The sequence below is a fragment of the Camelina sativa genome, chromosome 6 (assembly GCF_030686135.1).
Source record: "Camelina sativa cultivar CO46 ecotype springtype chromosome 6, ASM3068613v1".
Taxonomy (NCBI): domain Eukaryota; kingdom Viridiplantae; phylum Streptophyta; class Magnoliopsida; order Brassicales; family Brassicaceae; genus Camelina; species Camelina sativa.
Genome location: NC_141885.1, coordinates 25,002,880 through 25,017,114, shown reverse-complemented (window position 1 = coordinate 25,017,114; position 14,235 = coordinate 25,002,880). Strand labels below are relative to the sequence as shown.

Sequence of the window (14,235 nt, the reverse complement as noted above, 5' to 3'; positions counted from 1 at the left end):
TGACTAAATACTTTTTATTGTGACTAAATATTCCGTCTTAATAAAATTATTTTCTTGTAGTGATTGTTTGTTTGAAACAGATAGTTGTAACCTAGTCGTTTCCCTATAATGATCGAATACAGTGATACAGATTAATATTACGTATATACAAATTTAAATCTCTTATAAAAATTATCATTAAAACCAAAAAAAATTTCTATAAAAGGTTATATATGCTTAAATATGTAACGTCTATGAAGTCAGGTGCTAAAACAAGGTTCGAAGTTGCACTTAGTTGATTTGATTCTAGACACATTTACATATTCACCGTCTCGTCGCCAATCGGGTTTCCACAACCAAACATTTAAAAAACAAGCCGTGATAATATGAGATGAGAACTAAGTTGTGGCGTAAAAGATAAGCACTAACTTGTGGCGATTAATTTGAACACCTTTTCAAACATTATTATCTATGTGAGTTACAAAGCTGTAGATAAAACATTAATTTCATTTATTTATTTTCAGATTTAACTAAGAAAATATGCATAGTTGAACTTTCTCGTACTTATTATATAAAATATGATCGATCAATCTTATATAATGTGGGAAGTAGTACTCTTGTTTATTTGAGAAGGGATGGTGGCTATACTACTGGCTACTTGCCCAGTGCTCAAGAGCTTGGCCTACCAAATTATTGTTGGATGGATAATATGTGCATGTGGTGTTTCTTTGGGTACACCCAAATTATTTTATTTATTTTTATAAAAGAAAACTACAAATATATAGATATTATGCGTTACGAATAACGAAACTAACGTTAAGCAAAATATAAATATAAATTGAAAAAGAGATGATTTGTTTACCCTTAGTCTGGCCTACGCCTTTTTGAAAATCACGTACTGATCAGTTGAAAATGAAAAAGAATAACTTAATGACAAGGATTTTGTCTTTATTTTCATATGACTTTCGTCATATTTATTGGATCTTTCATCGAGTAAGATCAAAAAGGTTTTTGTATTATCTTCTGTTCATCGGAGTGAAACGATACTACTCTCTATGAGAGCTATGATTATGTTATGTTAAATGTTTTGTTATACATGATTGGTAATTATAAGCCTATAAATATTTAATTTAATTTCAGTTACTATTAATCCGCAAGAATACCTCTAGGCGTGTCACCTTGATCGCCCTAATGCAGAGTATAAGTCGTACGTCTACTCTCATTAAATTGTTGTCTACGTACTATATATGTGCTTGTCTACCTATGTGAACTTTGTGAAATTGATCATTCTTTTGGCTAAATATGCATGTATATTGACATTTTAATGAGAAAATATATATTCTGATGTTTAATTTTTTAAAATTGATATTTAGCAAATGTATGGTTAAAATGCGATGGTATTTATAAGTGCTATTAGCACAAAAAAATAGCTAGGTATGTAACATTAGAACTCGATCTATACATGTGTACAATATATAAGTTGAGCTTAAACGAGGGTGAAAGTTGTGTGGTGTCAGTCTAAAGTTAAGCTAAAACAACATAAATTCCAAAAGATACTATGACGGAACAAATTGAAAGATGTTTCCAAATTTTAAAGACTAAATGTGGTTGTCCTTTGGGATATATAAGCGAAATCATATGGAAAAGGCAATGCTAGATTACGATATGGTCTATATGAAAATAAGAAACTTAGTGATATGCAATGGAAAATGCAATGCTAGATTACGATATGGTCTCTAGTTTGAAATTTTAAAAATATATATGCAATTGAAGTTCACGTAGCCACTTTTAAAATCTAATTTGAATTTAAATCGGAATTTATAACCAAAAAACATATGTTGGCCAATCCTGCTATTGTCATTATCAAATCACCAACCACCATTCCCCGAACTTCACGTACACTAGTATAATGTTGTTTGTGTCTTTGTCTCTGCAACAAAATGAGCCGACGGTATATTTAACTTCGGAAAATACACGACGGGTACTTGGTTGAAAGGAATAACAACTTCGAAAATTCGAGCAACACCAGCGTCACCGTCATAATATCACTTTTACCTTTATTTCTCTTTCAATTTCATCGTTATGCGAGCTTTTCTCCTTGTTCAAATTAACATGTCGTTGGCGTCACCAACATGAATACAAGGTCTATATTGTATGGAAAGTGCCTCTCACTTTTCAGCATGCATCTACTCTATTAATATATACGACCAGAGTTCGTAGATGACTTACTTTAGATTCCTTGAGTGTTAAAGAAAGAAAAGGAAAAAAAAAAAAAAAAAAAAAAAACATGACCACCGTAACATGTGCATACCATATCAAGTCACCCTTTTAGTTTGTTCCCCATAAAGCAATCTTCTCACCTTTTTTTCTTGGTACAAAATCTTCCCAAATCTTGCTTATTTCTTTTCATAAACAGAATCAAAACAATATAAACCCATTTTATGGATTACCGAATCATCTTCTTTAATTTTTCATTAATGGGAATGTGAAATGTACTCCACCATCTTTTTTTTTTCCCTTCTCTCTTTGTAATAGAGATAAATTTTAAACCAAAACTCTAACCAATTTTTTTTTTGTTAACTCAGAGTAAATCCCCATGCATGCATATGGAGGACCCGAAACTAATCTCCGGGGGAGGTGCAGCCCACGGATAGACCCTCTCTCCGGATATTCAAATGGGCCGTTAGATAGGCCCATATCCGTGTAAAGGTGTCTAGGAAAATGTGATTTAGTTTCGCTCAGCAGGGGAATCGAACCTGAAACGTTGTAGCGTCCCAGTCCCGCTCCCTACCACTCGACCACAAGCTCCCGGACAACCAATTCATTATCTGGTATTTGTAGACAATTATAGTTGAAGATAACCGCAATAATAGTTGAAGATAGGGAGACTTGATATCTAGACAATTCTCTATCACTTGAACAACACCACCACACACCACCTTCGTTATCCCGCCATCTAATTTCTTCTAATGATAAGGAATTACTCGGACATTTATTGCAACAATATATATTGAGACGTTGTAATGTGATTAATAGTACATATACAACACCCATTCGATATATGCTTTCAATGCATCTTCTTTCTTATAAGAAACTCCATCGTATTAAAATTTGATCGATCCTTAAAGCTCTCAGACTCTACTTATCACATTCTGGATGATTTATAAGAACAGGTAATATTTGTAGGGCCGAAGTAGTAAGTAACACTGTTCTATCATCATTGAATAAAGAAGCTTTATATCATACCGAAAAAAAATATATGACTTAAAAGAAAAGTAGATCATATACACTATACGAGTGACCACGTTAAATATTTATGGGTCCATGCTAGAATTGACTAGACCACTACAGTAAAACTTAAAGAAAAAAGTGGCATTGCTTTAGAATTATGAATTATCTATACATATGATTTCACTTAAAAGTGCACAAATGGTTAATTTATATTAATTCGTTGGTTACCATTTGAAAATTAAATTCCTCAGATGATCTTTCGGTATGTTCGTGTCTCTTTCCATAGTAACGTAGCAGCAATGTGGGAAAATAATTCACAATTTTGGGAAAAAAGCTCCCCAAAAGATGACTATAATTAGAATAATAAGGAAATAAATTGTGATGTTTCTCTTCTAGATAAATTTTGCATAATTGTGGAAGAGTATGTATATCATATAATATTCCATGAGTATATTTTTGTCTTTGTGCAATAAAGCTATTCCATGAGAATCTTGGCACCAAATCTTTCACTGTTTTAGACACATGCGCCAACGCCCAAACAACAAGGCACATCATATTGTGTAAACCGCCACCACAACCATTTTATTCTCATTAATATTGCCCTTTATATACATCCAAATAACTCTTACACAAGAAAGGTTGTAACTGCAACTCTAAACCTTTAAATTTGTTAGATTTTGTCGAGTGAGTCCCTTCTTTTCCTCCGCTAGCGTATTTTGCTCACATGACATAATCTTTGATTAATGTAATAAAACGATAAATATTTGTGGTAACAAGACATATCGGTAAGAATACTGATCTAGAAGCGGTCAGTAATAGTTGAGACTTTTATATTTCATAAAAGATCTTAAAGCATATGCTAACAATGTAATGGTAATTATAAATATTGAATATCATATGTGCAAAAGGGATATTTTCTTTTAAATTACGAAAACACATTATTAAGTTGACGAGTTACTTGCACACATTGTTAACATGCATTAAAAAAAAAAAATGTTTTCCTACTTAAGTTGTCAATCATTCTTTTTCATTTCACACCGTAACACATCAATTCAACGACTGTTCAGAATTAAAAATAGTAGCATGTTTTTAATATATACTTCAGTAAATAGAGAAAATCAGCTACATGACATTTTACGACCACTTTTGAAATATGTGTACTTTTTAACCTTTGCCAAACACTAGTTTTTACTACGTTTTGGACATTCTTTCTTGCCTTCAGTTCTTTTTACATGGAAAATTCATAGAGGATCTGAGGATCACTTATAATCAATAAGCGCTGTCAAGGAAAGTCCGTATATATATATCAGATGGTCAATGTATTACCATATGTGATGGTTGATGTACTTATTTGAACGGACGGTAGAAATATGCGCGAACGTCCACGAAACTTCATCCACCAGTTTTTAACTGACCAAATTATGTATCTCCAAATCCACTCAATACCCACAGATCAACCAGATATTCTCGAAATATTTGATCATCTCAACAAAAATTAGTTAATCATTCTCCATATTCGATACTAACTCATATTAGCCAACCAAAACTACACCTAATTACATTTTAAAAGTCTGACTACGTTGCTAAAATTCTCAAAAACAATATTATAACACAAATAATTAAATTACTGTGCTTATGGAGAAACATATGCGCTAAAAATTAAAAAATCTACATTCCAAGAACTTATAAAACTAGAGTAATTTACAAAATAAAGAACTTGTAAAACTTTCGGACCAACGGATCAAGAAGTGACCTCAAAAATTCGAAATCAATGAGAATAAGGCAACACGTACACACGAGAGTGAAGAGTACATCTGCATGATACAACACACAACACAAGACACACCATGTCAAAAACATAAAAAGAAAAAGAAAAAAAAAACAATGAACACCAATATTACAAAATTACCCTACCTGTCTCGATACCTCTATCTACGTGACTTTACAAGCACATACATATGTGTATGTAACAGAAATAAAAAGAGCATATAATAAAAATAATAATACACATAGCAGAGAGATATATATGTATATAATACACATAGAAGAGACCCACCTTGTTTATTTGGGAAAGAAGAAGCAAAACAGAGCATCATAAGAAAAAAGAAGCAGCAATGGGATCTTTAGTTCATGTGAAAGAAGCCACAGTAATTACTCCTTCCGACCAAACACCTTCTTCTGTTCTGTCTCTCTCCGCTTTAGATTCTCAGCTTTTTCTCCGTTTCACCATCGAGTACCTCCTCGTTTACCCACCACCCGTTTCCGACCCGGATTACTCTCTCTCCGCTCGTCTCAAATCCGCTCTCTCTCGCGCTCTCGTTCCTTACTTCCCTTTCTCCGGCCGCGTCCGTGAGAGACCCGACGGTTGTGGCGGAGGTCTCGAGGTGAATTGCCGTGGCCAAGGTGCTCTGTTTCTTGAAGCCGTCTCTGACGTCCTCACGTGCCTTGACTTTCAGAAACCTCCCCGGCACGTGAATAGCTGGCGAAAGCTTCTTTCTCTTCACGTCATCGATGTCCTCGCTGGCGCCCCTCCTCTCGTCGTTCAGCTCACTTGGCTCCGTGACGGTGGCGCTGCTTTAGCCGTCGGTGTTAACCACTGCGTCTCCGATGGAATCGGCAGCGCTGAGTTTCTCGCCTTGTTCGCCGAGTTTTCTAAAGACTCGCTGAGTCAAACCGAGTCGTGGAGGAAACACTTATGGGATCGACAATTGCTTATGCCGTCTCCGGCTAGTGGCTCGTTGAGCCATCCGGAGTTCAACCGAGTTCCCGATCTATGCGGATTCGTAAACCGTTTCAACGCCGAGCGACTCGTTCCTACATCGGTCGTTTTCGAGAGACAGAAGCTTAACGAGCTAAAGAAACTCGCGAGTCGACTCGGTGAGTTCAATTCGAAACACACATCGTTCGAGGTACTCTCTGCGCATGTATGGCGGAGCTGGGCGAGATCACTGAACTTGCCGTCGAACCAGATCCTTAAGCTTTTGTTCAGCATCAACATTAGAGACCGAGTCAAACCGAGTCTACCGAGTGGATACTACGGGAACGCATTCGTCGTCGGATGTGCGCAAACCACCGTGAAAGACTTGACGGAGAAAGGATTAAGCCACGCGACGATGCTCGTGAAACAAGCGAAGGAGAGAGTCGGAGACGATTACGTCAGATCGGTGGTGGAAGCTGTGAGCAAGGAGAGAGCGTGTCCTGACTCGGTTGGAGTCTTGATACTGTCGCAGTGGTCACGACTCGGTTTAGAGAAGCTCGATTTCGGTTTTGGTAAACCGATTCACATTGGATCGGTTTGTTGTGACCGTTACTGTTTGTTGCTTCCGGTTCCAGAACGAAGTGACGCCGTTAAAGTAATGGTCGCCGTTCCGTCAAGTGCTGTTGACACCTACGAGAATCTTGTGTTGAGTCCTAACGCTTAAAATTAGTGAAAAGATAATAAATTCTAATTTTTACCTTCTTTATTACTTTTCAAAAAATAAACTATGAACTCTCCCTCCGTTGACTTGTATAATATGAGTTTTGACTTTATTACTTAAATCCAATTTTTATTTTTTTTCTATTTTTTTAAAAATACTAGGTAAAAAATTCACGTTACAAACAGAGTAATTCTTGATCAAAAAAAAGAAAAGAAAAGAGTATTTCTGTTTATAGAATAATATTGTTTTTGTTTCTAAATGCATATATGTATATAATGTGATTTATATTTTTCTCAAACTACTGTTCTAAATTCGATCTACTCGGCCGCTTACATTTTAATTTGGCAACTGTTTATTGTCCATACCAATTATTCTTGCAATCTTATATCAAAAAGGATAAAAAAAAAAGTTTTTTTTTTCTTTTTGGCGATCCGTGATATGTATAGTATTTGGTGTTGCATTCGTTCCAAATAGTATGTGTCGGCAAAACAACAGGCATGATTGGCTATTATTATGTTAAAACCCTTTTGTTCTCATAATTTTACTCCTATTTCGAATGTATCATCAAATTTGCATAGTTTAGTTGGTTTTTGTATCTATTTTTCTAGATCATCAAACGAAAAGATAGTTTGTCTCTTTAACTGATCACTAATCATTCTGAATTTGTTGTTTTTCTTCGTTCTACCTAGCTAGTAGTTGTATTTTTAATGGTCTTGTAAGTTTTATTTTGCCTGTAAATTATGGAGAATAATTAGTCTTGTCAGAGAATAATCGTATAATCTAGGAAGATATTTATTTAATATTAGACAATTTCATTAAACTAACCATATTTGATACTTCAAATTTGCTCAGATATTTTCAACAAAATGAATCCCTTCCCGAAATAAAAACCATATCCAAATTCGTTCGTTTACATTCATACTTTTAGTAGAAGTTTCTGTTTACTTTGGACATTTTCTCATTATTTCAAGATTCTCTAAAATAATTAAATCGTAATGGCCATGAGAATCACCACCATTGGAACCGCCCCATTAAAAAGATTTGAAAATGGTTTGACTAAATTGTGATTAGTTAGTTAGGAGATGTTTAATTGTGGTTAAGTAGACGTGCGTTAATTATTTAATTAGAGACACCACAAGTCAGACTGACATGTCGCAGCTTATATATGGATAATGGATCGAGACGCTAATCACAGAATCATTTATACATTTAATAAACTACATAAGCCTTCTTGAAGGAGAACTTTGACACTTTTACCAGAAAAAAAGGAATTTTGACACTGAATAAGATAATCTGATAGTAGTATAATATTCGATGACAAATACGTTTATCATTGAATCATTTGATGAAACAAAATAAATACGTTATCGTTTTCATTTCTTTTGTCAACGATAATTATATACGCATTATATGAGAGACATGAATCGACCCACTTATGTTTATGGTTGGAGCGAATCTCTCAATTAGAGATTTGGCCCTAAAAAAGTCAGCTCAGCCAAAGGGAATGGAACTCTGCATAACTTGTAAATATCTTAATAATTGACTTTTTATGTTACGATTTTGTTTTATAGCCAGCATGGAACTACCTACTATCCAACGTATATCTGCCAATAGATGTGAAAATTGTATTTATATAGTATGCTCCACCATACAAAATAATTAAATAGCGTTTAGTCTAAATGCATGCATATCCATAATTTTATATTTTTTTACGACGGTTATCTATATGTCACAACTTGAAGACTAATATATACTAGAAAAAGTTATGAATGCGCAAAAAGTACTGGCAAGATATATAGTTCGAAGAGACAAAGTATTTTTTAAGCTTTTTATTCGGTTTTAATCTGTAACCGTATTGTAGCAATGTTTTGTATAAACTTTTTCAAAATATAATAGATTGTATCATCTATAAGTCGATTGTAGAAGCATTGGATTCCATTGTATCATCTATAAGTCGATTGGTATGTCCATTGCCAAAAATTCAGCTATGTTGTTCTAGTATTGGTTAGATTTTATTTGGTTTGTGAATTTTGTACAATAACATGACATACGTATTTCATGCCGAAAAAAAAAACGTATTTCATGCTGGAATAAACCATGTTCCCGTTGAAGTACCGTAAACCTAACATGGATGGATAAAAAGGGATGGACCCCCAGAAGGCCCAATGAATACTTCTCCATTATCTCTAGTAGAGAGGCTTCATGAGTGATGTGGGTTGAAGCCTGTTGAAGTTCTTTAATGACTTTAACGGCCATATATGTTTCGACCCCACTCGTGTTTTTCTTTGGGCATCACTTCTGAACATTCACTTCACTATTCGTTAGAAACTATGAATAATTGAATATTACGAATCTTATTAACAACGAATATTGTGTGAAGTTTATTTGTACGGGTAAGGGATTTATAAACCCCCACAAAAACATTACTCTTATATGAATGTAGCCATTATAACCGATATCTTAGATGGTAGATTTTACTGTTAAGACTAGGCTCATATATAGTCTAGTGACTTTTCATAGTGTTTTTGTTATTATAATTTAAATTCGTATTTATAAAAAAATCCAAACTGTTTAGAAGTTTAGAACACGAATACGAAGATGCGATCATGAAAATTGATTCCCAAAAAGGAAAGTGCTTTTGTCAGACATATATAGAGAATCTTGTACCAACGACTAATAATAATGTACTGTTTGTTAATTATATTGTGTGTCAAATGATAGAGCCTCCATGCATACATGTTTTATTAAGTCGCACCCAATTTTATACTACTTATCTTATACTTTCGGAGACACTTGAATAAAAATTCTACTAAATAAAAATAAAAGTCCCTTATCCAAACACATACGTGCATACATACATATAGACGCACACATAATCTTAGCTGTTGTTTAAAGCGCAGCCCACGGTTTGTAATTGTGGGCATGTGAGCATTTTATCATCTTCCTCGACAATTTTCCCCTCTCGCACCAACCATTTTGCTTTCTTTTAATGAAAACATTCAAATTACTAACACTTTGTAGCTTATACGAAACATTATAGTATTGTACATCATATGTTTGATTTGTTGCAGAACAGAAGTATTAATTAAAGCATTTAAATTATTTCCCCTTTGTTATGGTCATCATTCTAAATTAAGCATCTCTGTAAATTGTTGGAATACAAAAGCTCAACAATATATCTTTAATGTTATCAAATGTTCAACTCATTGTTATACAAAATTTCACGTGAATGATGAGATTGGAATAATCAAGCTATATTGATTGGTATATAATAAAGTGGATAGATGCAAGGAAAATGAATGTATGGCGCAACTAGTTGGGTTCTGCTGAGACATAAAAGGGTGAGAGTTCCAAGGCAATTGGGTTGAGATCTCAGAAACCACAACACAAAAAGCTTTGGTTCTTTTGCTGTCTTTGCTTCCTTCTTCGCCACCTCATCTCTCCCATGCAATATTCTTGTTTTTCTTATAAATTTTTATTTTTTAGTAATTGGTAGTTTTGTTGATGACAAACAACAAAAGTAAATATTAAGAAGACGAATCTTAATTAGTATCAATGCAAGGTTTCTAAGTAATTTGGTATGATGATATGTCTACAAGCTATGTTTATATTGTATGCTACCATTCGTTGACACACTTTTATTGTAAATTAAACTGTCGTCAACAAAGATAACAAAATACTATTATATTAATTTTATTTCAAACAAAAATTTAAAGAGACTTACCTCTTCTTAATGTTAAAAAGATCATGTTGTATATAAGTTGAGTTTTTCTTTTTCTCTTCTTAAGTGTATAAGTTGAGGTAGATGATGAGTTTCATTTTTTTCTTTCTAATTTCTTAAAGTCGAAGCATACATAAATCTACAATTTAAAATTTAAATACTCTTTTTGAATAAAAAAACTACTCTTTAATTTTTAATATTTTTATTTACTTAGCCATTGACATGTGAGTATTTTAAATTTCTAAGATAGATCTTGTTAAGATCAAAGGTGTAGTGTCCAAAATGTAGAATAACTATCGGACGAAGTATTTGACTGAAGACAAGTCGTCTTCCAAGAATGGTGTTAAGTGGACTAAATGAACACATATATCTATGTCTGTGTTAAATGAAAGCAGAAAAATAATTACTGTCTCTGTATCTGTATTTCTGTCCCTCCAGTGACTGCAGCAGTCATGGATCTGCAACACTCTCCGAGTGCGCAAATCAATTTTTTTTCTTCTCCAAATTGTTTTTTTTTAATTTATATTACTAATGTAAAAAAATGATACTATATCGTACTTTTTAAATGTTGTTGTAGCAGATTTCTTCTTTACTTGATTACCTCTCCTCTAACTATAAGGAAAACTGTTTTTTTGAAAAAGTGATCAGTTTATAGCATTTTGACTTGATAATTTTCTGAAACACTTATGTAGCTGTGTTAACACTGATGTGAAGGTTTCTTAAAAAAAAAAAGTCGAGTCCAGAAAACGTTTGTAATTTAACAACACATACCCTGATGGATTTATTTCTCTAGTCAATAAGAATTGATGTGACGGTGATTAATGAGCTTAGTAGAATCGTTTGTTAATGTTTGTTGATTGCTTAAATTGCAAGAGAGTTTAACAAAATTGTGTAATTAATGCCACATACAGAAATTAGTTAATGATTAATGTTACATTCTCTACAATTATGCCTAATTAGTAACCGTTACGCAAAAAATTGATCTTGTTCTTTGCCACATTAATTAAACCTTGTTAAATGCGTTCAGTTCTTGAACTCAACCATTTTCTTTGTTATTTTGTCTACTGTTTGTTCACTTGTTCTTGTTAATCGTTTTAATTGTCTATCTCTTGCGTGTTTTCGTTTATACTTTTAAATTGCTTTTAGTACGTAGAAAAAACGATTTCTATTTTTCATCTTAGATATATAATTCGTTTCTTATTTTTCTAATGTTGCAATTCCTAACCTTTATGAATTTTGATTCTGCATAAACCTATCAAATTAATTGGAACTATATAAACTTCTCACGTATTCATTCAGTTCCTTTTCGTTATCTAGCTCTAAATCCTTGGGAGTGTTTTCAACATGCGAGTATTTCTCACAGTTAACCAAAAGCCAGAACTCGAGCAGAATCAAAGAAGACCAACTTCAACATATTATTGTTAATAGTATCTTGATTTCATTCCGATGTGTTACAACTTATGTACGAATCGGACTTAATAATATAATAACAACAAAAAAATAAATAATAACAACAAAAAAATAAATAATAACAACAAAAAACTATTTGGTAAAAAAACAAATGAGCAAGTGAAAAAAAAAAAGAAAAAGAAAGAAGTGAGTGTGAAGAGAGTGCAAGTATATATAAAAGAAGCACCGCCCTAATCGACCATTCACAACAATGACATTCAAACACTCTTCAGTCTCCCTTTCTTCTTGATTCGTCCTCTCCAAATTTTTCCAATTTCTTTAATCTCTCTCTTTCTCTCTCTACTTCTTCTTCTTCTTCTTCCTCATCTATGGACCCTTTAGCTTCCAAACAACAACAATACCACCACCATCTTGACGACAATAACAAAACCCTAACCCACAATAATCCTCAATCCGATTCAGCTACCACCACCACCGACTCAACCTCCTCCGCTCAACGCAAACGCAAAGGCAAAGGTGGTCCTGACAATTCCAAGTTCCGTTACCGTGGCGTCCGACAAAGAAGCTGGGGAAAATGGGTCGCCGAGATCCGAGAGCCACGTAAGCGCACTCGCAAGTGGCTTGGTACTTTCGCCACCGCCGAAGACGCAGCACGTGCCTACGACCGAGCCGCCGTTTATCTCTACGGTTCACGTGCTCAGCTCAACTTAACCCCTTCTTCACCATCCTCCGTCTCTTCCTCTTCATCCTCCGTCTCCGCCGCTTCGTCTTCTCCTTCCTCTTCCTCATCCTCTACTCAAACCCTAAGACCTCTCCTCCCTCGTCCTACCCCCGCCACCGTCGGAGGAGCAGCCACCTTTGGTCCGTACGGTATCCCTTTTAACAACAATATCTTCCTTAATAGTGGGACCTCCATGTTATGCCCTAGTTATGGTCTTCTCCCTCACCAACAACAACAACAACAAAATCAGATGGTGCAAGTGGGACAATTCCAAAACCAACAGTATCAGAATCTTCAGTCCGGTAACAGTAGTAACAAGATCTATGACATCGAGCTAACAGATGTTCCGGTAGCTAATTCAACTTCGTCCCATCATCATGAGATGGCGCTAGGGCAGGAACAACAACCAGGAGGAAGTGGGTGTAATAATAATAACACTAATAATTCAATGGAGGATTTGAACTCTCTGGCTGGTTCCGCGGGTTCGAATCTATCAATATCTCACCCACCGCCGGTGGTTGATCCGGTGTGTTCTATGGGTATGGATCCGGGTTATATGGTAGGAGATGGATCTTCAACGATTTGGCCTTTTGGCGGAGAAGACGAATACAGTCATTGGGGGAATATTTGGGATTTTATTGATCCTATCTTGGGAGAATTCTATTAATTTGTTTTTGTGGAAGATCATATTATATACGATGAGCACCCCTTAAAGATCGGTCAAGAATTTTGGAGATTCATTGTTGTGAGGAATCAAAGAGACTACACTCTTATGAGGAGGGAGCTTTGCATGCAAGATTTTGGAGGATTTTTTTTACCTATAGAGATAAATAAGAGGGTATTTTAATTCTTTTTTCGAAGATTTTTTATTTTCGGGGAATTCGTAAAAGAGATTTACGGTTCCAATAAAGTATATATATGTGGAAGAGAGGGAGAACGGTGGAAAAAGTTGTTTGCGGAATTTATTGGTTCAACATTTCCTTCACAGAGTGCCTTATTTTAGGATATGATAATTTCGATTTGGTTGTTAAGTTTCGGAGGTTATATATGTATAATTTTGTTTTTAATCTCTGAGATTATTTATACTCATCTTATATTCAAGTTTAAATTATGTAGGAGTTAATCGGAAACTAATACGTTTTCAAAAAGTGTTTCATCACTACATGTCTACATGCATACCGGTCGTCGTTGATAAGATTATTTATGTTTTCAGTTTTCACGAGACCAACACTCCGTATTGGCGATAACAAGTTTATACCGACACTACATGCATACCGGTCGTCATTTGATTCCAATGGTTTGAACGAACCTCTATCATCAGCTGATCATTCTGAAAAGTATTGGACACGATTTCGTCCAAATCTTAACTTTCAACAACTGCTTTGTAAAAGTGTTTTCCGTTTTCCAATAATTTTCATATTGTTTTTCTTTTTGTTCAACAATTTACATATTGTTTACATTCAACAAATAAATGTTTTTTTCCGACTAATAATTAATTATGCAAAAAATTGAACGCAAAGTAATGCATGAAAACAAGGATAAATAAAATATTTACAAGCTTATCTTTTCATATATATATTTACTCGATCGAGTATGAGTCATTAAATTATTCATTTGCTTTGCGTGGAGAAAGATTTGTCAACAAATTTCATCTGGCGTTCTCCATACCATGGCCAAAAATTCTGCAACGGAGACCTTTCTTTCAATGAAATTTATTGTGAAGTTTAGCATTCAAACCAAAAAAAAAAAAAAAC

At 34.3% G+C, this 14,235-nt stretch overlaps 2 protein-coding genes across 2 annotated transcripts; both read left to right on the top strand.

Moving 5' to 3' along the window:
- Positions 1-4,961: 4,961 nt before the first annotated feature.
- LOC104792879 (alcohol acyltransferase 9) lies at positions 4,962-6,772 on the top strand. Its single transcript, XM_010519137.3, has one exon. It carries the CDS (start codon positions 5,325-5,327, stop codon positions 6,630-6,632), a length of 1,308 nt encoding a protein of 435 aa, XP_010517439.1. The 5' UTR covers positions 4,962-5,324; the 3' UTR covers positions 6,633-6,772.
- Positions 6,773-11,931: 5,159 nt separating this feature from the next.
- On the top strand, positions 11,932-13,589 carry LOC104792878 (ethylene-responsive transcription factor ABI4-like). The gene has a single exon (XM_010519135.3). The coding sequence runs from the start codon at positions 12,129-12,131 to the stop codon at positions 13,146-13,148; it is 1,020 nt and encodes a 339-aa protein (XP_010517437.2). The 5' UTR covers positions 11,932-12,128; the 3' UTR covers positions 13,149-13,589.
- Positions 13,590-14,235: the final 646 nt, after the last annotated feature.

Excerpts from the sequence above, each read along its gene's own strand:
- LOC104792879 (XM_010519137.3), top strand. The coding sequence starts at position 5,325 with ATGGGATCTTTAGTTCATGTGAAAGAAGCCACAGTAATTACTCCTTCC.
- LOC104792878 (XM_010519135.3), top strand. The coding sequence starts at position 12,129 with ATGGACCCTTTAGCTTCCAAACAACAACAATACCACCACCATCTTGAC.